Source organism: Erinaceus europaeus, chromosome X (assembly GCF_950295315.1).
Source record: "Erinaceus europaeus chromosome X, mEriEur2.1, whole genome shotgun sequence".
Lineage (NCBI taxonomy): Eukaryota > Metazoa > Chordata > Mammalia > Eulipotyphla > Erinaceidae > Erinaceus > Erinaceus europaeus.
Window position 1 is genome coordinate 104,469,245 of NC_080185.1, and position 26,378 is coordinate 104,495,622.

Sequence of the window (26,378 nt, forward strand, 5' to 3'; positions counted from 1 at the left end):
CTGTTAACAACACCTATTAAAACACTGAAAAGTATATTTTTGAATTTTATACGCTACTTGAAATGACATTTAAAATGTTATTACTCACATTAAGTGCCATTACATGTAAAGCACACACAGTTACTCTTTAATATTTTGTTTGAGGAGAGTTACTCATTTTAAGGTTAATTTTAATCATAAAATTAAATCAACTTTACAGTTTTCAACATTTGAGCAATTATGGCTGTCATGAGCATATATATATATATATATATATATATATATATATATATATATATATATATATATATGTAGACATTGACAGTATGAGGCATTCAGAGGCAGTCTCTGCCTGTGCATGGAGTGGCCATTTGAGGCATAAGAAACTAGCATGAAAGCCACCTTGTCTTGAGATTTTAGGTGACAGCGAGAGCCTTGACTTGACCGGCTGACAAGTCTTTTCTTCTAATTTCTGTGGGCCCAACATAAGGAGAGCCTAGGCTACGTCTTGGAACTAGTTCATTTCTCTTACTGTCACTGGTTCAGATCATTATGGTTTCCTCTATAGAGGAAAGCGGTGGAGGGGGGGAGATTATGTGTGAAGAATAAGAAGGGTTGGGAGGAGAGGAGGCTTTGGGGAACCTGGAAACAGATGGCCATTGCCACTGCTTACCTGATGGAGGGTCAAACCAGGACCACAGGCCTTGGCTGGCAGCCTAAACTGGAGCCAGAGACTTCTCCTAGTAGTAGGCACTGTTGGTAAGAGAGCCATCCAGGTGATTGGGGAGGAGCCTCATCTCAATGTTAGGGCCAGGTATGAGTCCTGTACAAGTGGAATAGTCCATGGCGGTATGTCCTTTGGGGTCTGATTCGCATAAAGCTATTTGCTTTGTGATTATGGGGCCAGCAAGAGAAGTGTGGGGTAGGTGTTGTTCAGTGGGAGGCTGGAGATTGATTCTTTTGCCACCAGGATTATTGCTGGGGTTTGGTACCTGCATGACTAATTCACCGCTCCTTGTGGCCATCTCTCTTGCTTTCCTTCTTTCTTTTATTAGATAAGACAGGCAGAAATTGAGAGAAGAGGTGTAGATAGCGAGAGAGACACCTGCAGACCTACTTCACTGTTTGCGTAGCTTCACTCCTGCTCATGGGGAACAGGAGCTGAACCCAGCCCTTTGCATGGTAACAGGTGCACTCAACAGAATGTGCCACCATCCAGCCCCCCAATTATTATTTATCAATATTTTATTTATTTATTTTAATGAGAGAGAGACCACAGTACTGCTCAGGTCTGGTTAATGGTGGTGCTGGGGACTGAGCTTGGGCTCTCTGAGGCCTCAGACAAATCAGTTTTTTACACAAGCTTAACTCTCTCCTTGTTATGGTACAATTTTTTTTAAGAGAGTTAACTCTTAGAATGTATTCTGAAGTCATTTATTGTGTATTGCATAACACCAGATTTAAATAAAATCCAAATGTTTATTAAACATCCAAAATACACCTGATATCAGTTTCTTGCTGGTGGATTTGCCGGTCATATTTAACGCCCTTTCAGATGCCATAAATTATTAAAGACAGAGCGCTTCTTTTTTAATCGAGATGTAGAGATTACTCAGCTTTGTCACAGCTTTCGTTCTGATGCTACCAAAATATCGTCTACTTTTCCAATGTTTTCCTGTCTCTCAATTTTACCTTTTCTTGAAATGAAATTATTATTTATTTTTATTTGCTCCCTTTTTTTCAGTAAAATTGAATTATAACCCCACCTATGTTTTGGGCCTGTATTACTGAAAAGTCAGCATGTGTCCATATTACACTAAATTTATCAGTAGAGGTCCAATTTCATCCTTCACCATAAAATCCACCCATTTTAAGAGGTACCTGTCCCTCTCCACTTTCCTTCTTGTGGCCATTATTTCTTTTGATAAGTCACATTATTGAGGGTAACGATGATTTATGCTCCAGCTGTTGTCACCTTTACAGTTATAACTTACCCAGGATAGGCATCAGCACATGCACTTCCACTGATTTGCAATCTTCTGCCATCATGGGGTAATGGGTCCCCAATCACCTTTCAGTCCCTTCCTGTCACACTGCGTTAGAGCGCTTTGATTTTCTGCAAGAGACCACAGCAACTCTAGCATGATCTTGTAGTCTGAAACTTTATCTTAATTATCTTTATTCATTTGATAGAGAAAGCCAGAAATCAAGAGGGGAGGGAGCGAGAGAGAGAGAGAGAGAGAGAGAGAGAGAGACAAAGACCCCTGCAACCCTGCTTTACCACCTGAGAAGCTTTCCCCCCAGCTGGTGGAGACTGGGGGTTTGAACCTGGGTCCTTGCACATTGTAACCTGCGTTCAACTAGGTACACCACCACCCTGCCCCTGAAATTTTATCTTTAGCTTTTTTATGTAGTTCATTTGCTTATTTTATTCATATCTCTAATAACTTTACATATGTATAACTTGATCAGTATGGTTGTGGCCAGAAGATAACTCACCCTGTGAGGTATTTGGTTTCTGTTGTATGTGACCCAAGTTTGAGCCCCAGCACCACGTGGGAGCACCATAGTTCCAGTGCTTCAGCTCAGGTGAAGTCCAATCTCTCTCTCTCTCCCTCTCTCCCTCTCTCCCTCTCTCCCTCTTCCTCCCCCTCTCTCTCAGCTCAGGTGAAGTCCAATCTCAATCTCCTCTCTCTCTCTCTCTCTTTCTCTCTCTCTCTCTCTCTGTCTCTCCTACCTCCACTGGAAATGGCAGCCCTGCAGCAGTGAAATTACACATGCTCATGACACCAGTTACACACACAGATGAAGAACAACAGAAATAAGATAAAGTGTTAAATGTGAAGTCTGATAGAATGTATGGTGTATCCAAATGCATAATTAATTCTTTTTGTTGATAATACAGTAAAAATATCTGAAAACATATGTACAACTATCAATCTGAAAAATATGGTGCAACTATCATACTGTGTTCTTTAAGTGGCCAGGTGTAACAAGAGATAAAGAAATTCCAAGGGAGAATGTCCATGTCCAGCAGAGAAGCAATTCCAGGAGCCAGATCTCCCACCTTCTGCACCCCAAAAAAGAATTTTGTTTCATACTCCCAGATGGATAGAAAGGTTATAGAAAGATAACCAGAGAGCTCTGAACTCCAACTCCATCGGGAACAGGAGAGAGAAAAGGAAAAAAGGCAGGACATTCAGAAGTAGTAATAAGTGTAGGTGTAACTTAGGAAGGAAGGAAAACTGGACCACAGAAAAAATAGGCAAATATATAGACATAGATAGAGAGATATATAGATAAATAGACTAGTTGTAGAAGTAATAGTCAACCCTTATCACACACAGGCTCTCTCTGTCTCTCTGTCTCTCTCTGTCTGTCTCCCTCCCTCTCTCTCTCTCCAGTGCACAAGGACCCAGGTTCAAGCCTGCAGGGGGAAAGCTTCACAAATGGTGACACAGTGCTGTAGGTGTCTCTCTCCCTCTCTTCCTCCCCCTCCCCATCTCAATTTTTCTCTGTCTCTATGCTGTAATAAATAAAAATTTTTTAAAAAGAAGCACCGGGTACTTTAAAAAATACCCAGGCCAGGATCTTACTTCCAGTATGCCCATTAAATATGTGTTGAATCAGGCTCTAGAATTAATGTTTTATTGTTCTGTTTATGTTGGAGAGAGAGAAAAGGCAATCAAGAGGTAGGAGCAAGATATCGAGGAGAGAGAAAGAGAAACATCTGCCCCACTTCTTCACCTCTCATGAAGCTTCCCCTCTGCCGCTGAGAACTGAGGGCTTGAATCAGGGTCTGTGTGCATTGTAATGTGTGTGCTCTACCAGATGCTCCATCACAGGCCAACTTTTTACAGACTAAATAATTCTTATGTGCAGCGCTCTTGGGATAAGCATAAGTTTCTTAGTTATACTAGTTCTGCCTCAGTCTTTTCTGTAACTAGAAAAAGACCACATGATACTCTGTTATGGTTCTTATATGAGATACTGATGCATTACCTTTGTGAATACACTTCTTCAGTACACATATTTAAAATATTTATGGTTGAAATGCAATAAGAAGAAATACTAGGTTGAGAAGACAGTTCACCACTATAGTATAAGATTTACCTGCCTAGGGGGCCGGTGGTAGTGTAGCACCACTTCAACCAAAATGTGTTTAATTTCACTGGGAAAAGCTATATCCTTGTTTTATTATAAATGGTCATTTCTATGCACCATGATTGATGTCTGTTCCTTGCGATTGATATGTGAGACACAATCAGGGTAGTATCCTTATCAGTGTCAAAATCGATGCTATGTCCCTTCTGTTTTGTTTTATATATCCTGTGTAATTCTTCATTCATATCTTTTCACCTGAAGGAGATTTGATAGATCCGTTGAAAAATGGCGGCGATTTCATTACGACATGAAGATATTTAACCAATGGCTGACTGAAGCAGAGCAGTTCCTCAGAAAGACACAAATCCCTGAGAATTGGGAGCATGCCAAGCACAAGTGGTATCTTAAGGTAAGGTTTTGAGATCTCTTCTTTTCTAGCAGTCTTTTTGATTGCTGTAGCAGTCCAAACGCTTACCTGAAGTTCAGGTGGAGAAGGATGGTAAGAATCTGTGATTTCGGGGGTCAGGCTGTGGCGCAGTGGGTTAAGCGCATGTGGCGCAAAGCGCAGGGACCGGCGTAAGGATTCCGGTTCGAGCCCCCGGCTCCCCACCTGCAGGGGAGTCGCTTCACAGGCGGTGAAGCAGGTCTGCAGGTGTCTATCTTTCTCTCCCCTTCTCTGTCTTCCCCTCCTCTCTCCATTTCTCTCTGTCCTATCCAACAACGAATTGCGTCAACAAGGGCAATAATAATAGCCACAACGAAGCTACAACAAGGGCAACAAAAGGGGGGAAAAATGGCCTCCAGGAGTGGTGGATTCATGGTGCAGGCACTGAGCCCAGCAATAACCCTGGAGGAGGAAAAAAAAAAAAAAGAATCTGTGATTTCTGGCTTTTCTGGTCATCAGTATACACATTAGTACTCCAGCAAAGTAAGAGTGTTGGCAGAGCATGCTAAGGTCTCTTTTTGTGTCAGTGTGAGAGTTATCTTCGATAAGCCTGGTTGATCAGATGAGCTGCTAAGTATCAATCTGTGATGCAAAGAAACATCCTATAGCAGTCCTTGCTGTGATATGTGTGTGTGTGTGTGTGTGTGTGTGTGTGTGTGTGTGTATGTGTTGTACTTACATTGGTACCTGTCCAGAAGGACTACTTGTGGTATATTTAGCAGTAATGCAGTTCCTAAAAATAGCTATCACAATGAAATTACAGCTCTGTTTCCCTAAAGACAGTTTGTGGTAATGTAGCAATATATCTATACATTCTATTGACAAAATGCCTCCTGAGATAGTCTAGAGGCCAAAACAATGTAGAGTTAGTTGCTGGTACTTATTGACTTTTTTATGGTTTATGTTAATGGAATGAGACATATGGACGGCAAGAAGTGTATACTTTAATTTTAACTAGTTGCATCTTGTGAGCAATCAGATGAAGATAAATTGATTGTGGAGGCTATAAGATGCAAAGTTGAGGTCTAAGAGTTGCTAGCCTTATCATATCCATTCTTAAGTTGTCTTTGACTTTTTTTAAATTACCAACTATATAAATGTTTTCAATTATAAGCTTTGAATTTGATAGCTTTTAAATTAAATTTTCATTTAAAAAGTGCTGATTAATATGGATGAACAAAATAAAAGGTGAATTATTCAGGTACTAGGAACTCATAGGTTCATAAAAAACAAATACAGGGGGGCTAGGCAGTGGTGTGCCTGGTTAAGCACACAAGTTCCAATGCTCAAAGATCTGGGCTAGAGCTTCCACAACCCACCTGCAGAGGGGGAGCTTAAGGAGTGGTAAAGTAATATTGCAGGTCTCTCTCTTTCTCTCTATCTCCCTCTCCCCTCTCAATTTCCCTCTCTGCTATCAAAAAAAAAAAAAGAAGAAGAAGAAAGTGAGAGACAGAGAGAGAGAGAGACAGAGAGGGAGAGAGAGAGAGAAAACAGATGGGCCTCCAGGAGCAGTGGATTAGGCATGCAAGCAGTGAGCCACAGAGATAATGCTGGTGACAATAAATAAAAGCAACACAATACCTTGCTCAACTTTGCATTTACTCATTCTCAAATATAATATATATATATATATAAATATATATTTTCAGCAAATAAATAGAAAAAAGAGAAAATGACAGAATTATAGTGTCACAATTATAGTGTTGTTCTTAGAATTATAAACCTTCCATTTCTAATAATATTGGATACATGGTAGAGTTACATATTTTAATTTGTGTTTACTACTAAAATTATTCACACATTTTATGACAAAATTAAGCATTCCATAAGTGTACGTGCACATGCAGTCTGCTCTATAAAAAATAAATATTTTGTACATGTTGTTTTGATACAGTTGTTTTAATAGAGGTGGGTACGTCTTTTAGGGTGGATTCCTTGGAAATTCACTCTGAGGGGGTGCTTAGCATAAACAAGACATATTAGGATATGCTATGGAGGGACTCAATATTGCTTTCTGATGTTTGTTCCGTGATGTAGTTTTCATAGGGAATTTTGATTTTTAGTTCTGCGAACCTTCTTAGATCTGGGGGTTTATACTTTTCAGCATATCTAGAAATGTGAAGATGTTAAGCTAAACCCCTCCCCAGGTGTCAAGGACTCAGAATTTTTGAAAGTTTACTTTTCTGGTTTTCGGTCTCTTTCATTTTTCACAATTCAAATTGATTCATATTATTCAATATCTGTTCTTTGGTTAATTCAATCTAGAATATGTTATTAACCCCAGGCATTTTTTTGTTTATGTGATTGCAGTTTGATGTTACATGTCCACAGCTATATATCTGTATGCATCATTCAAGTCTCTGCTCTATGTGCAGGTTATTCTGTGTTTAATATTGATAACACATTCATAATTGCCATTTTAGTGTTTTTGCTTATTTATCACTTGTCTCGTGGTGGGTTAACATTAATTGATTCTGCTCTTCATCATGTGTTTTATTTTCCTTCTTTGGACGATTGTTAAGTTCTAGTGCTACTACTATCATTTATCTTTCCAAATCGCCTTGTCTCAGTAACGTTGAACTATTATATACGTGTATGCATCATTAAAAATACACAGCTATATCTATTACATTACCTTCAGCACTCGAAGTTTTATCCTTCACCATAAAGTGGCTCCCCTTTGTTTACTTTATTCTCTCAATTATTTTGTTTGGTTTCTCTTTGTACCACAGATCAATGAAATTATGCAATGTTAGCTTTCTCCATCTGACTTACTGAATAAATTAACTTCCATAACAGCCTCGACCCCCAAACCATATTGGGACCAATGGCGAAACTCATCTTGTTTTATAACAGAGCTTATACATGTCTTTACCTGACTATCTGCTGATGAGAATTCGGTTATTTCCAACCCTTGGCTACTATAAAAAATGCTGCAGTATCATGAGGTATTTAGGAGTTTGGTTTCACAAACCTTTTCAGAATGTGTATTAGCACAATTCACCCACTACCACACTGCCCATCTTCCTCAACCAGAGAGCACTGGGCAGCATTTGCTTGATGGTCATTGTGAACCTCAGGTTTGATTTTGTGTGTATGTGTGTGTGTGTGTGTGTGTGTGTGTGTTTCCATGTGTATGCATGTGTGAACAATCAAATACATTCATAAATATCCCTGAAATCAGTTTTTTTTTTTCTTGTAAACCATTTTGGTTCACATAGGCATCTTCTCCTTCTTTCTGAATTTGAACCTGAAGTACTTATGTTAACGGTTGATTGATTTGGGGAAAATCTCTTCTGAGGGTTTGTCAGTGTCTTCCAGAGGATTAGGTTTTAACTATGACTGGCAGCCAGAGCGCTGTTCCCCTTATGGAACTCTTGTGACTTTATACTTCAGTCCTTGTGTCTAGATTCCCCCAATCTTGGGTAGCTTCCTCATAGATGTGGGCTGGGTAGAACACAGCTTTTCCAGCCCCATGCATCAGGAACCCAGAACTCCCCCAGGCCATTCCCTGTCCTCCTTTCCTTTGGTTCTTTTGTTTTATGCAATACACAAAAACTCACTGGAAGTTTCATTTTGTGTTTTCCGTTTCTGTCCTTGCTTCATAAGTCCTGCCTATGAGTGAGATCATCTGTTATTCATTCTTTATTTCTTTGGAGTATCTCACTTTACATAATTACCTCAAGCTCCATCCAAGGTATAATAGAAGTGTAGGAGACTAAGAATTTGGACACTACATCCATAAATTGTGGATTAAATCCAGCTATTGTAGCTTAATAGCTACTACATTTTAGGAGAGTAGATTTAGTCTCTTCATGTCAGTGATCTATTTTTCTCTTATATAGGACTGGAAATGAGATAGCATTTTTAAATTTTTTTTAACTTTACTTATTTGTTATTGGGTAGAGACAGAGATAAATTGAGAGAGAAGGGGGAGATAGAGAGGAAGAGAGACAGATAGATACCAGCAGACCTGCTCCACCGCCTGTGAAGCGACTCCCCTGCAGGTGGGGAGCTGGGGGCTTGAACGAGATAGCGTTTTAAGCAAAATAACAACTCATTAGATGTAATATCATATAACCAATCATTCTTTATAAGTGATTAATCCGTGTCTGTATATTTTCTTTTACTTATAGATGACTATTCCCAAAAACCAAGGTGCATATTGAGCAACTTTGTGATTTCACTGAACTTTATTTTCAGGAATTTCCTCAAAGTATCACTCTTGGGTTAGGAATTGAAGGAATATTTTACTCAGCCAAACACATCCTCCTCAGCTGACACTTTTGCCCACTCATTTGAGAACTAACACAAAGAACTGTTAATAGGTGTTTCAGTGGGAAAGCCGGGCACGCTGAAGGAAAGTTGTGAAAATAATATTAATTCCTATGATGACAGAGTGGAGCTGGAGTACCAACAAGTACCTTGAGTGGAAACACAAAAGTGTGGAAATTATAACATGTCCTTACATTGAGCTCTGCATGGCCTTCGGAAGTAGAAGCGAGTTTTAAAATATTTCCACCTACTTAAGTGGTGTTGAGGATTTTGAGGCTGATGGTGGACAGGATGAAAGTTTCCGTTGCATTGAATATTTAAAGAGCTAACTAACCTTGCTAGGAATGTAAGTGGTGCCTGCTGAGTTCCTGGGCTGATGTTGCTTTGTGTACTATACTAAAACTTAAAGGGACTTTCTAATGAATGTTTTCAGGGGCTAGCTAAGGTGAATTTTTTAGGCTGTAAATCAAGAAATGTTCAGCTAACATAGGGAGTTGAACAGCAATAATTTGGTGTTTGTTTTGAAATGAAATAGCTGCTATTTTTGACAACTTTACTATCTTAATGATATGCTGTTTTTTTCTTTTTATTATTTTAAAGATTTTATCTATTTATTAATAAGAAAGATAGGAGGAAAGAGAAAGAACCAGACATTACTCCGGTACATGTGCTGCCTGGGATTGAACTCGGGACTTCATGCTTGAGAGTCCAGTGCCTTATCCACTACGCCACTTCCTGGACCACTTTTTTCCACCCTTTGGTTTATTTCCCTTTGGTTTATTGGGTGTGAAATATATGTTATTGTAAAGGAATCAATTGTTAAACTTTTTTTTTTTTTTTTGTCTTTCACTGCTCAAGTAGAATGTTTTCAGATAGAAAGTGAATGACAGAGACAGACGAGAAAGGGAAACAGAACCACAACACCAAAGCTTCCTCCAGTGCTGTAGGGACCAGTTCTAGCTTGGATGTTGAAGTGTCTTGTTGTCTGCCCATAGGACAGGGTAATACAAGAAGCCCGAAGATTACTCAGAGAGACAGAAGTTATGCGTCTGAGACCCTGAAGGTGTCTCTATCAAATGTGTCCCCCTAAAGGAGGGTGACAGTGGAACACCCCTTTAAGAGCCAGAACCCTTTTTATAGAAAGTTTTATAATAAATCAAGAATTCCAGGATACAGAGGAGTTGATTCAGGTGGGATGCAAGAAAAATAATGCTACCATGAGTAAACTTCTTTAGGATTTGCGGGGTGGTAATTACGTCTTATACATTCGAGACCTCATCTCGGCATCTCTGTGTCTATTGTGCTTCAGTGAGCTCTTCTTGTCTCCCCTATTAGGGGTTAAGGGTTAACCCAGGAGCTTTGGCTTCCTGAGAGCTTTTGCTCTTTAACCCCATCCATTGCTTGAGGAACAAAGCGTAGCTTACTGGGTCTCACTTCCTTCAGGTACGCATTAAGTATACATTAAGTCTGAAGTCATCAAATATCTAGTTGGAATGTACCATAACATTGAAGGACAGAGCAGGCGCATTATCCAAGAGAACTTTCTGAATACTAATGAATTTTTAATAAAAATTTTATTTATTGATTAATGAGTTAGGTAGGGGGAGAGAGAGAAAGAACCAGACGCCACTCTGGTATATGTGCTGCCAGGGCTTGAACTTGGGACATCATGCTTGAGAGTCCAATGCTTGATTTACTGTGCCATCTCCTGGATCACATTGATGAATCTTGATTGTGATTGAGGATAGATAAATCAGCATATCATGTTGAAATCCTCATGCACATCACTATATGTCCAAAGTTTTTCGTTCCAACATGTTTTTAGTGAGCAAGATGCACTATTCCTTTCCTGAAGTTATAATGTTTCCTTGACAAGCAGATATAAGTTGTGTAATTGTAGTTTGATCATCTAATTTTGACTGCTTAGATGGGGGAAAATTCTAGAAAGAAAAGGGCTTTGGTGACCTGGAGTGTGGGAAAGAGAAGACACCGGAAGGGGATTATCTTATATTCTTATTTATTTATTTATTTATTTATTGAATAGAAACTAAGATAAGTCCAGAGAGGAGGCGGAGATAGAGATGGAGAGAGAAATAGAGATACCTGCAGCACCGTTTTTGCAGTTCTGGAAGCTTCCCCTGCTGCAAATGTGGACCTGGCCCTTGAACCTGGGTTATTAAACACTCGAAGATGTCTGTTCTATGGTGTTCACTACAGTCAGGCCCCTGGAAGGTAATTCTTTTAAAAAATTATTTATTTATTTATTCCCTTATGTCGCCTTGTTGTTTCTTTTTTATTATTATATTGTTGTAGTTACTATTGTTGTTGTCGTTGTTGGATAGGAAAGAGAGAAATGGAGAGAGGAGGGGAAGACAGAAAGAGGGAGAGAAAGATAGACACCTGCATACCTGCTTCACTACTTCTGAAGCGACTCCCCTGCAGGTGGGGAGCCAGTCCTTGTACTTTGCGACACCTGCTCTTAGCCCGCTGAGCTACCGCCTGACTCCCTTGGAAGGAAATCCTAAAAAGTGGCCAAAGTTAGCTTATCTGCATTTCGTTTAGCCTGATTTGGAGTATTTGTGTCAGGGAACTTATAAAGCATTTTCCAAAGGATCCAATCCTTATATGGTTCAATTCACAATATCACACTGAAATTGTGTTAAGTCATGCCCAGAACGATGAGATAAAGGAACCCATGATAGAAGAACTTCTCTTCTTTTAACTGAAAAGTCCCCAAGGTTCCAGATTCTCCTCAGCCTGCTTTTGGAGCTTGCAGCTCCCCAAACTCTTTGAAAATCCATTATCTGTCAAGAAATGAAGTCTGTTAGAGGGGATGCACATGTCACCACTGTTACCTTCCACAGCCAGTGGCATTGTGTGTTTTATCTGGATGCATGTACATGCCCAATTGGTTATCTACTCTCTGTAAGGATTCCATAGGAGATAACTGACTCTGAATTAATAGCAATGAAATCAAAGGCTATCCAGAAAAAGGCATATGGCATAAAAGACCAAATTGAATCCTAGTCTGCTTTCTGTATAGGCACTTTTTACAGCACCGCCTCGACCAGCTGTCTGGAGACTTTGATAGCTTCTTAACAGCCACACTGCTGGGACTCAAATGCTGATAGGAATTTTGATGGGCAAAAAAATCGCCTGAGTCAAAATCATGGCCATCTGTTGCCCTTCGTTGGGACCCCAATGTTAAGAATAACTCATATGGTTGTGGACCCTTTACAGTTCCCCAGAAGTAATAACATTTCATAAGATTTCATCTGGTGGCCACAAAACTCTCCTGGTGTCTACAAGTAGGGGGTGATTGCTAGCATAAGGGAATCAGCATGAAAATTCACTGCAAAATGAATTTTTCTCTAGTTACTTGCTTTTGGGTTATGGTTACGACTGCGTGTAAGTATGGGAATACATATCAAAGTGAGTTTTTCAATGTTATTAGCTGGCAGTGATATGAGAATTCAGTCTCAATACAGTTAAACAGTTGGGCACTTCATTCTTACATAAATATTGTTAGCCTTTTATTGCTGCTTAGAAACTCCTCTACAACTTCTTGGCTCCTATACATTTTTTTCTCCAATAGTAAATAACAGATTTATTGTGAGTTTGGAATGGTGGGAAAATTCAGAAAGGGATTCTAAATTGTTACCCATCAAATGTGTCTTTTGTAAAATAAGAGTATGCTTGAATAATTGAATATTTTCAGTGTCCTTTTCTCAAAGTCCTCTTTTCCAGCAAGCATGTTTAAGAAAATGAAGGCTACCATGCTTTATTTGAAAAAAAAAAAGGAAATAGGAAACAATAACTTACTGTGATAACCACGTGGAACAAATGTTATCTCTAAAGGGGTCTCAATTCTTAGAGTTAGGAATTATCAGTGAAATACTAAAAATGTGATCAAAATTCCAAATTGGAAATAACAGACTGTTCCTATGAGTGGAGAAGCAATGTGTAAAAGAAGGTAGTGTTTCATTCCACTCATGAGTACTGCAATCTTTCAGTGCCTTCCTTTATTTTCTTTCTTTTTTTTTAAATTTTTTATTTATAAGGAGGAAGCATTGACAAAACCATAGGATAAGAGGGGTACAACTCCACACAATTCCCTCCACCAGAGCTCCGTATCCCATCCCCTCCCCTGATAGCTTTCCTATTCTTTATCCCTCTGGAAGTATGGACCCAAGGTCATTGTAGGCTGCAGAAGGTGGAAGGTCTGGCTTCTGTAATTGCTTTCCTGCTGAACATGGGAGTTGACTGGTCGACTCATACTCCCAGCCTGCCTCTCTCTTTCCCTAAGTGGAGTGGGGCTCTGGGGAAGCAGAGCTCCAGGACATATTGGTGGGGTTCTCTGTCCAGGGAAGTCTGGCTGGTATCATGCTAATGATACTAACATCTGGAACCTGGAGGTTGAAAAGAGGGTTAACATACAAAGCCGAACAAATTGTTGACCAACATGGACCTAAAGACTGGAATAGTGCAGAAGAAGAGTTGGGGGTGTCTCCATTTTGTAGATAGCTAGTAGGCATATTTTAGTTATATTCCAAAGGGTCTGTGGGTATGCTAGTGTGTGTGTGTGTGTGTGTGTGTGTGTGTGTGTGTGTGTGTGTGTGTGTGTGTGTGTGTGTGTGTGTTTGCCTGAGTCTGAAATCTGATATGCAGGTGGATCCAAATTATTGTTTGGGGAGATGATGTCATGGCTGGCAGAAGGACCAGAAAGATGGATCAGGGAGGAGAGTAGCTCCCAGATATGGGGAAGGTGTATAAATATTGTTGATTGTAAACCCCATTGATTTGATCTGATCTGGGACCATATTCAGCTTAGGAACCTATGTATCCCTATAGATCTGAGCTCACATTCTGTGGTCATGAATAGGAACGTTCCAAGCTGCCCCAATACACCCATCTTCCTCAGGTGTAGCATAGAGTATGTTGTCCAGTCTCCCTTCAGAGGATGGAACATTCTCTACCATTGTTGATCCAAGTGGACAGCAAGGTCCTATCGGTGCCTACAAAGGGATCTATTGTGTTGTTCCTGATAGAAATGACTGGTAGCAATGGAGAGAGGGATTTGTTCGAGGTCTAGGCCCATCATGTCTGTTTAGGAATCTTTTCTTCTTTAATTTTTATTTATAAAACAGAAACACTGGCAAAAACCACAGGATAAGAGGGATACTACTCCACACAATTCTCACCACCAGAACTGTATCCCGTCCTCTCCCCTGATAGCTTTCCTATTCTTTATCCCTCTGGGAGTATGGACCCAAGGTCATTATGGGGTGCAGAAGGTGGATGGTCTGGCTTCTGTAATTGCTTCCCCAGTCTCTGAACATGGGCGTTGACAGGTTGATCCATACTCCCAGCCTGCCTCTCTCTTTCCCTAGTGGGGCATTGTTCTGGGGAAGTGGAGCTCCAGGACACATTTGTGGAGTCCTCTGCCCAAGGAAGTCTGGTTGGCATCATGCTCGCATCTGGAACCTGGTGGCTGAAAAAAGAGTTAACATATAAAGCCAAACAAATTGTTGATAATCATGAACCTAAAGGCTGGAATAGTTCAGATGAAAAGCTGGGAGGTCTCTGTTTTGTAGATAGCGAGTAGGCCTATTTTAGTTATATTCCAAAGGGCCCATGGCTATACTAGTTTATGCCTTTCTTGTCTACTTATTTTCCTGAGCTTCAGTACTTTACAAAGCACATGAAGTAGTCACAGTTCTCTCTTTGCTACTTTTTCTCACATTCTTTCTTCCTGTATTTGAAAAGCTTTCTCTTCCTATAAAACTTGCTTTTCCCTTTGTTTGAAGTTTTGTCTTCTCCTCAGCTCTTAAGCACTTATATGCCAAACTCTCAGGCTCTCTATTTTTGTAAATTTGTCTTTATTTGTATATGTCCATGCTCTAATGTTTTATTTTCCCACATTTTTGTAATGCCTGTCTTAAAGAGAACATACTTAAACTTAACTTCTCTTCCTTTCTTTCCTCATAATCCTGTCAATTGCTAGGAGTGTACTTTATTATATGAATGTTGGCTATCTTTATATATTACTATAATTGAAACCTTAAAGGGGTGTGTTTTATATGACCACCATTACATATCATTAGTACATAGAAAAATCTTTTCATATATTTAAGATGCAGCTTTAATTTTTTAAATATTTATTTATTCCCGGGGTAGTCAGGCTGTAGCACATCAGAATTTATTTATTCCCTTTTGTTGTCCTTGTTGTTTTATTATTGTAGTCATTATTGTCATTGTTATTGATGTTGTTGTTGGATAGGACGGAGAAATGGAGAGAGGAGAGGAAGACAGAGAGGAAGAGAGAAAGATAGATGCCTGAAGACCTGCTTCACTGCTTTTGAAGTGACTCCCCTGCAGGTGGGGAGCCCAGGGCTTGAACTGGGATACTTACGCCAGTCCTTGCGCTTTGTGCCATATGTGCTTAACCCGCTGCTCTAGCGCTGGACCCACGAACCTTTTATTTTAATTAATATTTGAATAAACGGAAAATGTATTTTCACCATGCTGTTTCTTTGGCAAAAGATGCCCAACCTTTTTATCCAAATGTATCCTGTCTAATATCCACAACAGCCTTTCTTACATTGAGTTGCACCCTCCACACTTTTAAAATATTTATTTATAAAAAGGAAACACTGACAAAACTATAGGATAAGAGGAGTACAACTCCACACAGTTCCCATCACCGGAGCTCTGTATCCCACCCCCTCCCCTGATAGCTTCCCTATTCTTTATCCCTCAGGGAGTATATCCCCAAGGTCATTATGGGGGGCAGAAGTGGAAGGTCTGGCTTCTGTAATTCCTTCCCTGCTCTCTGAACATGGGCATTGTCAGGTCGACCCATACTCCCAGCCTGTCTCTCTCTTTACCTAGTGGGATAGGGCTCTGAGGAAGCGGAGCTCCAGGATACATTGGTGAGGTCCTCTGCCTAGGGAAATCCAATTGGTATCAAGATAGCATCTGGAAACTGGTGGCTGAAAAAAGAGTTAACATATAAAAGCCAAAGGAATTGTTGACTATGGTGAACGTAAAGGTTGGAATAATACAGATGAAGATTTGGGGTCTCTGTTTTGGAAATAGGTAGTAGGTCTATTTTAGGTATATTCCAAAGGGCCCATGACTTTATTAGTTTTTGCCTGAGCCTGACATCTGGTATGCAAGTGTCTGCAAGTTATTGTCTGGGGAGATAGGACTTACTGTTTTTGATGAGTTCATGGCAACTATTCTCTTTACAGATAGAATCCACAGTCCTTGAGTTCCAGAGAAGTATTAATGAACAATTTTTAAAAAAATTTTTAATATGTATTTGTTTTCCCTTTTGTTGCCCTTGTTTTATTATTATTATTGTTGTAGTTATTATTGTTGTAGTTGTTGTTGATGTCCTTATTGTTAGATAGGATAGAGAGAAATGGAGAGAGGAGGGGAAGACAGAGAATGGGAAAGATAGACACCTGCAGACCTGCTTCACTGCCTGTGAAGCAATCCCCCTGCAGGTGGGGAGCCGGCAGCTGAACTGGGATCCTTCCACTGGTCCTTGCTCTTTGCACCACGTGCACTTAACCCACTGTGCCACCGCCTAGCCCCCCTTTTAGTGAACAGTTAACTAAGCCTTTTACTCTAGACAAGTCTAGAGATGATCCTGCCAGACTCTTTGTCATACTGTCTAAGTGGTACTCAGCTGAGCAACCATATACTTTAAGAATTTGAGTCTGTGGTAACTGAGGATGTTGGAGTTTTTTTGTTTTTTTTTATTCTAGGAAGGATGCCCAGTTAAAGCCAATAAACTGCTCCCCATGTGGGAACCCTCCTGTTCAAAACTTTCAATCCTGGGATCTTCTTCATCTCCTTAGAAGGGTTCTCGTTATTGGAAAAAGCAGTTTCTTCTGTCTGTCAATAAAGAATTTTATGTAAACATGTGTCATGGGAGCAGCAGTCCTTCTAGCCTGTTTGCTTTTGTCAGGAAGTTTGAATCCCCTTGGGCAACTTGGAGAACATGGCCATTTGCATGTCGTGAATGGTTTACAAGACTTAGAGATTAATGTGCAACTTTTCTTTGACAAGCGAGAAACAATTAGGATCAACTGTGGTCATATATTCCAGAAAACCAATGTTTCCCTCATAGGGTAAGTGTTGTTGGATCATTATAGGAGATTAATAATTTTGTCCTCTTGTACCCACTTTTGCGTCACCATGCAATCTTTATTTATTATGCCCTATTAAAAGTTTTTTGGTAATTTGTTCTTATTGCTGCTCATACGTTAAAATGTCTGCAGGCTGTGAAACTGTATAAATTTACTACTAGCATAGTTCTCCAAATCTGAGCATTCCAACAAACAGTACAGACTTATATTGTACTCTAAATTCTAGTACATGGATTGATTTTAAAAATCCCATTTTACTGCTATTTTTAGGTAACACATTTTTTTAGTCTGTCCTAGAGTTTGTTTTTAATAACGTTTCTTTTATGTACAGAAGACTAGTATATGTGCTTTTAACAATTTATTACTGACATAGATGTAGAGTAAACCAATTGTTGAAAAATCAATGACTATTCAGTATGGATTTTTAAAAAATATTGTGTTCATGATCTTTCAGAGGTAGGGGTGGGAATAGAGCATAATAGTTATGCAAAAGTACTTTTGTGCCTGAGGCACCACAGGTCTCAGATTCAATTCCTAGCACCACTACCATAAGCCAGAGATGAGCAGTACTCTGGTAAATATGGGTGAAGTAAGGGAGGGGGGGATGGAGGGAGGAAGAGAGAGAGAGAGAGAGAGGCTGAGTGGCTGAGACCAGAGCACTGCACAGCCCTGGTTTATAGGGATTCTAGGGATTGAACCTGAGATTGCAGGGCCAGAGGCAGGAGGTTTTTTTTTTTTTTGCATAACAACTCCTTTATGTTGGTTAAATGCAGGTTTGTGTTTGTTGAAGTTATAAACGTGTCCAATATGAAGTTCAATGGAATTTGGATATTTATTATCCTAATTGAGGCTATCAAAGAAGGTGGCTCAGGCAATTCAACTCAATCATCACCAGCCAAGATAATGCCATTGAAAGGAAACTGAACTACTGTGGTTTTTCTAATTATTATTTGGATAGTGGTCAAAAGAATGAATCTGGTGATGAGACTACATAATTTTGAGAACCTATGGACCATGCTGAATTCTAGTTTGAACAATTAGTCCTCCTCATTTTTCATATTCCAGTTAACATTTTAAATCAATGTATTTATTGAGGAAACTTTTTACTTTGGATCTGCGCTGGGTCAGGCCCATCACTTAGTACTCAGGCCATTGAAGCTGACACAATCGCAGTGCATTCACAGAGAAGCCAAGCTTGAAGGAATTTGTGAGATATTTCGACCAGTGAAATATAGAAAAGTTATAGATGGATGGGCATTGCAACAATTACAACAATAACATCTAAGATATAGCGGTAGGCAGACATCTAAGATATAGCGGTAGGCAGACTCTCGAGTATCTGGGAAAGATGAAAGGAGTAACTGGAAGAGATAGGAAAACTTCACAGGGTAGGGAACGGAAGTGAGGGGTGATTAAGCCAGAAATAAATAAAGAAAGAAATAAAAGGAGAACAAAGTTGTTTTGAAATGTTGTGATAAACTTCGTACAGGTTGAGAGGTCCTCTTAGGCTGATGATGCATACATGGAGTGAAATGGCCTATCTGATGTAGAGGGTGAATCCCCCCTCTCTGTTGGTTATATGTTGCTTTATGTTTTCCTGTAGTCTAGTGTGGTAATACTTTCCCAACATGAGATCCACTTGTGAGTCAGTATCAAAATTTGTGTTTAGTGAAGGAGGATAGAAAATACTTTGGTTACAATACACTTAATAAGATTATCTTTATAAATATGTATTTTTTTGGTGTAGAATCGTTTCTATTGGGTATCATAAGTAAGAAATATGTTGTATATAATGGAAGAATTCAGTGTTTTATTTAATATACTAATTCACTAAATGGAAAATTTAGGGAGATAATGTAAAATTGGTTTTAAAAATGTTGCCCAGGAAGAGGTGATATATGATTTCTTTCATTGCAGTATCTATCTATATATTGAATAAAGGCAGAGAGAGGGGCCAGGCGGTGGTCCATTTGACTAAGCACACACATTACAATGTGCAAGGACCCAGGTTCAATCCCCTGGTCCCCAGCTTTCTGGGGAAAGCTTCACAAGTGGTGAAGCAGGGCTGCAGGTGTCTCTCTTTCTCTTTCCCTATCTAATTCCCCTTCACTTGTCAGTTTCTCTCTGTCTCTATCAAGTAAATACATACTTATTTTTAAATGCAGGGAAAAAGAGAGAAATTGAGAATGAACGACAGATTTCCACAGTACTCTTTCACCTCTCATAAAGCTTCCATCCTGCAGGTGGGAACCAAGGGCTTGCACCCAGGTCCTTACACGCTGTACTGATTGTGCTGAGTCAGGTATGGAAGTGCCTGGCCCCTGTTGAAATACCATTTCAAATCAATATCAATACCTTCCTTTAAATCATGTACTTATTTATTTATTGCCACCGGAGATATTGTTGTTGCTTTGTGCATGTTCAAACCCAACTTCTTCTTCTTCTTCTTCTAGCGTTTGCCCTTCTTCCGTAGCCAGTCAACAGCGTCAGGTTGAGCCTGATGTCAAGTTTCGAGACCTCCTTTGAATCTGGAGAGGTGGCAGTCGTTGACTATGTGGGTCATAGTCTGTCTGGAGCCGCAGGGGCAGTTCGGGTCGTCTCTGGCTCCCCAGCGATGGAACATAGCGGCGCACTGGCCATGGCCTGTTCGATAGCGATTGAGGAGGGCCCAATCATAACGTGCTAGGTCAAAGCCGGGTTGACGCTTGCAGGGGTCTGTGATGAGGTGTTCAAACCCAACACTACTTGTCGGCATTTCTTTTGTTCTTTTTTTTGTTCCAGTTTGAGATAAGGAGATAGGGTCTGGGCATACTGCACCTGTTTAAGCACATGTTACTATTTGTGCAAGGTCTCTGGTTTGAGCCCCTGATCTCCACCTTCAGTGGGGAATCTTCACAAGTATTGAATCAAGTATTGCAGATTGCTCTCTGTCTCTTTCTCCCCCCCCACAATTTCTCTGTCCTGTAAAAAAAATTAAATACATATTTAAAATAATTGAGTGAGTGCTGGGGTAGAAAGCATAATGGTTATACAAAGAGACTCACGCCTGAGGCTCCAAAGTCCTAGGTTCAGTCCTCCGCGTCACCATAAGCCAGAGCTGAGCAGTGTTCTGCTTAAAAAAAATTAGAGAGAGATAGAGAGGCAGAAACACAAAACTGCCCCACCAGTTGTGAAGCTTCCCTCCCTGCAGGCGGATTATAGTGGCTTGAACTTGTGTCCCTATGCATGGCAATATGTGCTCTCTACAGAGTGCACCACTTCCCAGACCTCAGTACTTTAGTTCTCAAATACCAGTTTGGGCAATAAAACTTACTCTTTTATGGTTGTACAAAGATTCATGTTAACATTCTTGTCCACAAACCATAGGTCAAGTGAATAAATACCTTGACATCCAAATGCAATATAGAGATCTTGAGGAAAGAATGAAATCACAGCTCTTTTCTAATACTCTTAAGTATTAGAAAACATAGTAAAATAATACCACGTGACAAGGTTTTCCTGAGGTGCCTTAAGGATATTAAAACCAAACTTCTTTCTTTCATGAAAGTGCCAGTTAGTGATGGGGATAATGCCAATCAAACTCATCTATTATCATCATTAAGCTTGAGGCCAAACGTCATTTTTTTTACCCTGAGTTATACTATAACCTATGGTTTTTCTAAGGTAGAATATTAGAAGGGCTTTCTTATTCAAGAAGATGTTATGGTTGTCAGTGATAACAGTCACATCTGTGATAACTGAATAAGGCACCGTGCTGTTTATGAAGCAATTGTAATTGTGTTGCCATCCTCATGTTTTCTCACTCTCAGATAGAGGTTTGGGGATCCTTCATTATAGTAATCAGTGGGTTTCTGGGGTGGGGAGATTTACTCACTCATTTATTTCTCCATGCTTCAGCGAAAGTTAGGTTTGGGAGGATCAGCATCGGACAGCAGTTGTCATATGTGGAAGTTGTGACGTTAGACTGTGTAGACACATTTCAAGTTCTCTCTCAGAGCCTTAGAATTGCATGGTTCTTGATTGCTATCAGACAGAATATGTTTTGTTTGTTTGTTAGTTGGTTAGTTTGTTTGTTTATCAGAGCCCTACTCAGCTCTGGTTTATGGTGGCACAGAGGATTGAACCTGGAATTTAGGAGGCTAAGACATGAGAATCTCTTTGCATTACCATTATATTACCTTTACCTTCCAGTTAGAAACCCTTAATGATCAGTCTGGATTAACAATTAACTTGGAATGAGGGAAAGAAGGAAGGATGGATGGCAAGTTGGATGAAAAGAAGGAAGAAGAAAAAGAACAGACTGACTTTTAGAAAACCCACCCCAACATATGACAAAATTCTCTTTCCTGAAAATTGCATGGCTGTGTGTAGAAACATTCTTTTGCTCATTCAAAATATTTGTGTCAAGTGAAGGACAGGTAAACATGCTGAAGCTTCAGTGTTGATGCAGACAGTGCTTCCAATGGGCAGTGACCCTTCTGCAAAGAGGACTGAGACAGCTCAGCCTTCATGGGAGAGGAGGAAGAATAGGTCACCAGGGAAGCAAGGTCCCAAGGTCCTGGAGGAGTACGCTTCTTAGAGAGTGCCAAGAGGGAGGATTGGAGAAATCCAGACTTCCTGGTCTTCAGTCCTACTCTGTATGCGGAGATTGTATTACTTATTCATTAATTTTATTTAATATATATGAAAGAGAGTAAGAGAGATACAGAGCCAGAGGTCGACTCTGACATATACAATGCCCTTGCTAGAACTCAGCACCTCCTGTGTGCAAGTTCAGTGTCCATCCACTCTGTCACATCCTAGTTATTAACTCCCTGGGGATTTTTTTTTTTTTCCTCCTCCAGGGTTATTGCTGGGCTCGGTGCCTGCACCATGAATCCACCACTCCTGGAGGCCATTTTTTCCCCCTTTTGTTGCCCTTGTTGTAGCTTCGTTGTGGTTATTATTATTGCCCTTGTTGACGCAATTCATTGTTGGATAGGACATAGAGAAATGGAGAGAGGAGGGGAAGACAGAGAAGGGGAGAGAAAGATAGACACCTGCAGACCTGCTTCACCGCCCGTGAAGCGACTCCCCTGCAGGTGGGGAGCCGGGGGCTCGAACCGGGATCCTTACGCCGGTTCCTGCGCTTTGCGCCACATGCGCTTAACCCACTGCGCCACATGTGCTTAACCCACTGCGCCACCTCCCGACCCCCCTCCCTGGGGATTTTGATGAGCAGCCATGACCACTAGGTGGGAAAAGTTAGAGTTCTTTGTGCAGAAATTACAATTTTTGATATTACAGAATATGACATGATTATAAAAATACTTCCCTTTTTCCAGAGGACAGATGCATCAAATGATGAGGGTTTTTTAAATTTTTATTTGTTTATTTCATATGCAATTGAGTTTCATAGAAGAGCCAGAGCCCCAGTGTAGTATATGTGGTGTTGGTGGTGAGAATCTAACTGGGAAATTCAGGTAAGCACGTCCTGCAGTCCAGCAGTTGAGATCTATCCTAGTTTCCAGAGCCACAAGGTTTCCCCCTGACATTGGGCTAAGGTAGCATCTCTGGACCACCATAACCATTCTAACACTCAAGGAACTTAGTCTAGTGCAGATTCAGGGGAAAGGGGGGATTAAAAATGTGTGTGTGTATCAAAGTCAGTGTTGTGCAAATAATTTTATGTACTGTGTTGCATTGTTATAGCCTTAGAGGCAGGATACCTGAGTGAGAGCCTGGAGGTAACCTTCCTGAACTTGTACCATCATAACAGTGAGTGCAGCCCAATCATATGTCCTTTCCTTGGGGGCCAGACTAATTTTATTAACAAGGTTTACAAAACATCAGAACTCCTAGATACATAGAGGTAGTTTTGGGTGGGAAGCAGAGTAAACAATGGGATAGACGGTTAAATGTATAAACATGTATTGTGTGGTAACTGAATCTAAAGCTAGTAGATTGAAACCATGTGATAAACAAGTATATGAATGACTACTGTTGATCAGAAGCTTACTGATTGTCTCTTCCATATCAACGGTTAAAACACCATGTGTCTGGGAGCTTTGATTTCCCTTGGGCTTTTTTCTAATAACCCAGGTATATTTGAGGAATAGTCAAGTAACATAGTGGAAATAGTCTTTCAGGTTCTGTGTTTCCATAGTAAACCTGACATTATAGACATCTGTTATGAATGCTCCCCAACAGTACTGACTGTAAAAGTCCTATGGAGGAGAGATGAGGAGATAATGCATACGATCTGGGGAGCAGGAAATCTTCACCACCATGGGCTGACAAGCCTGTCTGTAGGGAACAAGAAAGACTCATTGGAGCTTGACAATGCAGGGTCAAGGGTCATGTGTCCTCATTAAATCTAGGTTGTTTGGAAACAGAAATGTTCCCTCCAATTTGAAAAACATTTCGAAAGACACACACACACACACACACACACACACACACACACACACACACACACACACACACCTTAGCTTTCAGATAACAGTGAATATGTGGAAGCAGAGTTTCCAGACAAGATTTGCAGTTTGGAAAGCAGACTTGTTTAGGATATTTATGATTTCTTGTGCGTGTGTCCCAGATTTCTGTATTCTAATTCTGGTGATAACTTTTCAAGGTAAAATTCAGTTTAATGTACTCAAAGCATGCTGCTTCTTTATGGGCGGGCCATGTTTCACATGAAGACTTTGTGATCCTGCTGTGCTAATTTTCCTTCCAAACATTCCACATGCAATCGATTTAAAGAAAAGCTTTATTGATCTTTCCACATCAGGCTGAGGGTGCTTTGTGGGGTTTTTTTTTTTTTTTTGGTTTGTTTGTTTGTTTTTTCCATTTTATTTGATAGGACAGAGAGAAATTGAGAGGGGAGTGGGAGATTGAGAGGGAGTAAGAAAGATAGACACCTGCAGACCTGCTTCGCCACCTGTGATGCGTCCCCCCTGTAGGTGGGGAGCGAAGCTGAGTGTGTTTTCATACTTGAAAATAAAGCAGCTAATGTAATTAAGATGCACTCATTGTCGCTATTAAGAATTCAAGCGTCTTATGCTACATTATTATCGAATATTTTGTTGTGGTCACCAGAATTCACAGCTTTCCATGGAACTTTGTGTTCCAGATGGAGTGAGAAAAAAAGACTGAGACAGACAGAGAGACTGAGGGAGCAGAGAAACAACCATAGCCCCAGTTTCCTCCAGCATGGTGGTGGGCATGGCTGTATGCACTGAGGTGCCTATTGCAAAACTGATTCATAATCCAGGAGAACTGTGGTGCTGACCCCAGAGGAAAGTCTAATGAACAGTATAGGGAGAAGGCTAATATTATTGATAGTCGCCATAGGCAGTAAGTAGTACCCTTGTTGGGTTCCCAATACAGTCTCTGTACTGATTGATTTTTGCCAGAAAATTCTCTCTGCATGTAACATAAAGAAGTGTGTGTGTGTGTGTGTGTGTGTATGAGAGACAGAGAGATACAGAGACAGAGGTTGAGAGAGAGAGAGAGAATGTATTATGCACTGAATACAATTCTAAGACATTGGGATCTATCTGTGAAACAAAACAAGTGTCTGTTCTCACACAAGAAATCAAAGAAAATCAGTACAGTGACACCCTTGGCTCTGGTTTCCTCTTGTAAAATAAATATTCCTCTTTGAGAAATGTGAACATCAGTGATGTAGAGCTATAAGTGCATCTATAGTCATTTGACAATTGTCAGTGATTTCTGTCCTGTGGCCAGTAGTGACTTGTGTGATCAAACTTCTCATTCCTGACACTGCTCTCAAAATTGAGAAAATTCAGAAGTGAATGACTTGTTGTCCCTTTCTTGTATTAAGGGAGGATTGTTGTACATGAGAAGTGAATGATGACATCACCTGTCTCAGCTCACAGTCAAAAAGAGCCCTAGGCAAAGAGGTAGGGCAGCCACTGACAAGGTGTGAATGGGAGGGAGCAGCTAGGGTGTGAGAGATAAAGGCTCAACCACTGAGATAAAAACAGAGCTAGAAAGGGAGTTAAAAGGTGCCTTTCAGTGTCCTTAGGAGATGATCTCTGCCTTTATCTACATGATCAGCATTTCACTCATTCCTTTTTTTTTTTATTTATCAAGTAATTTCTCAGAAATAAGAACTCTATATCAAACTAAGTAAAGACAATTAGGAAACTTTGTGTAAAGTCATCCGACTATCACCTCTTGGGAAAGAGTTTTAGCATTTGTATAGCAAGTTACATCCTGAAACTGCAAGCCACTGAGACATAACTATTAATTCTGGCACATATTCATAATGATGACAAAAAGTACTTTATCCTGAGCAGCATGTCTAGAATTCCTGTAATGTAACTGTCTTTGAAGTGTCCAGTTTGTGTGAATCAGTTGACATTTGTGTGTCTTCTCAGTTCTAATTGCAATGTGATGCTGCACGCAGATAGACTGTGTCAGTGAGCCCACTCTCCTGCAAACTCCATGCTGAGGGTATATTTTCTAAGGCTGGTCACAATATCAGGGCTCTCTAGTGCAGCAGTGTCCAGTTCACAAGCCACATGGGTTGCTGTAGTATTGAGCTGTGGATAATTCACATTGAATGCAGCCTTGAGTTTTCAGTGTAGACCTGGGTTTCCAAGATGTAGGAAGACCATGCAAAGAAGTAAATGATCACATTTCCCATTCAAATGGTCACAGCTTGCCACATGAGATTCAACAACATAAACTATTAACAGTAAATTGGACTGCTTCATTTAGCTTTTCTGAATGTGTGCATCTGAAAGAGAAATTGAAATTGTGTGTTTCATTTTTTCTGTGTCAATGTTGTTCTGTGGAGAGCTTGGTGTGCTTAATTTAGAATGAAGCCCACCGGGTGAGCAAAATAGCTCACCGGGCTAATGTCCTGTTTGCCATGCTCATTACCCAGGTTTGAGCCTGGGCTCTGCTACATTGGAGGAAGATTCAGTGTTGCAGTCTCTTTCACTTTCTCCCTCTCTATTTAAAAAGTAAGAAAAAATAAAATAAGATTCCACTTTATTTTTATAACCTGAAATCTTTGGGACATTTTGTTGGGGAATAGATAAGTAATGCCTATAGGGACATAGGGAAGGAGTGGGAAAAGGAGTAGAGACCACTTCTTTTCCCAGACAGAGACCCTGTTCCTAGCTTTTTTTCCCCTCCCAAGTTACAGCTGCAGAATTCTCAGTGGTGTAAACAGTTTTAACTCTCCCTAGGCCTTTGCATTAAAAAAAAAAAGAAGTTGTTCAAGATCAAAGACAACTGTCTCATCTGTGGACGGTGTAGTGGGGCATGTTTTTGAGGTGGGAGCTGCTGATGCTTCTGCTGTACAGTTGCTGGCAGCCCTCTCCCTTCTTTTTTCTTTATTTTTTTAATATTTATTTATTCCTTTTTGTTGCCCTTGTTGTTTTATTGTTGTAGTTATTACT

The 26,378-nt window shown here is 40.2% G+C and overlaps 1 protein-coding gene across 7 annotated transcripts in view; it reads left to right on the forward strand.

The window, feature by feature from the left end:
* The window catches only part of DMD (dystrophin), a 2,449,111-nt gene that overhangs the window by 1,196,870 nt on the left and 1,225,863 nt on the right, over positions 1–26,378 (forward strand). For all 7 annotated transcript variants that reach the window (XM_060182733.1, XM_060182732.1, XM_060182735.1 and 4 more), the window contains one exon: positions 4,345–4,492. In XM_060182733.1, the coding sequence (XP_060038716.1) occupies positions 4,345–4,492 (148 nt within the window). The remainder of the gene's footprint in view (positions 1–4,344; positions 4,493–26,378) is intronic.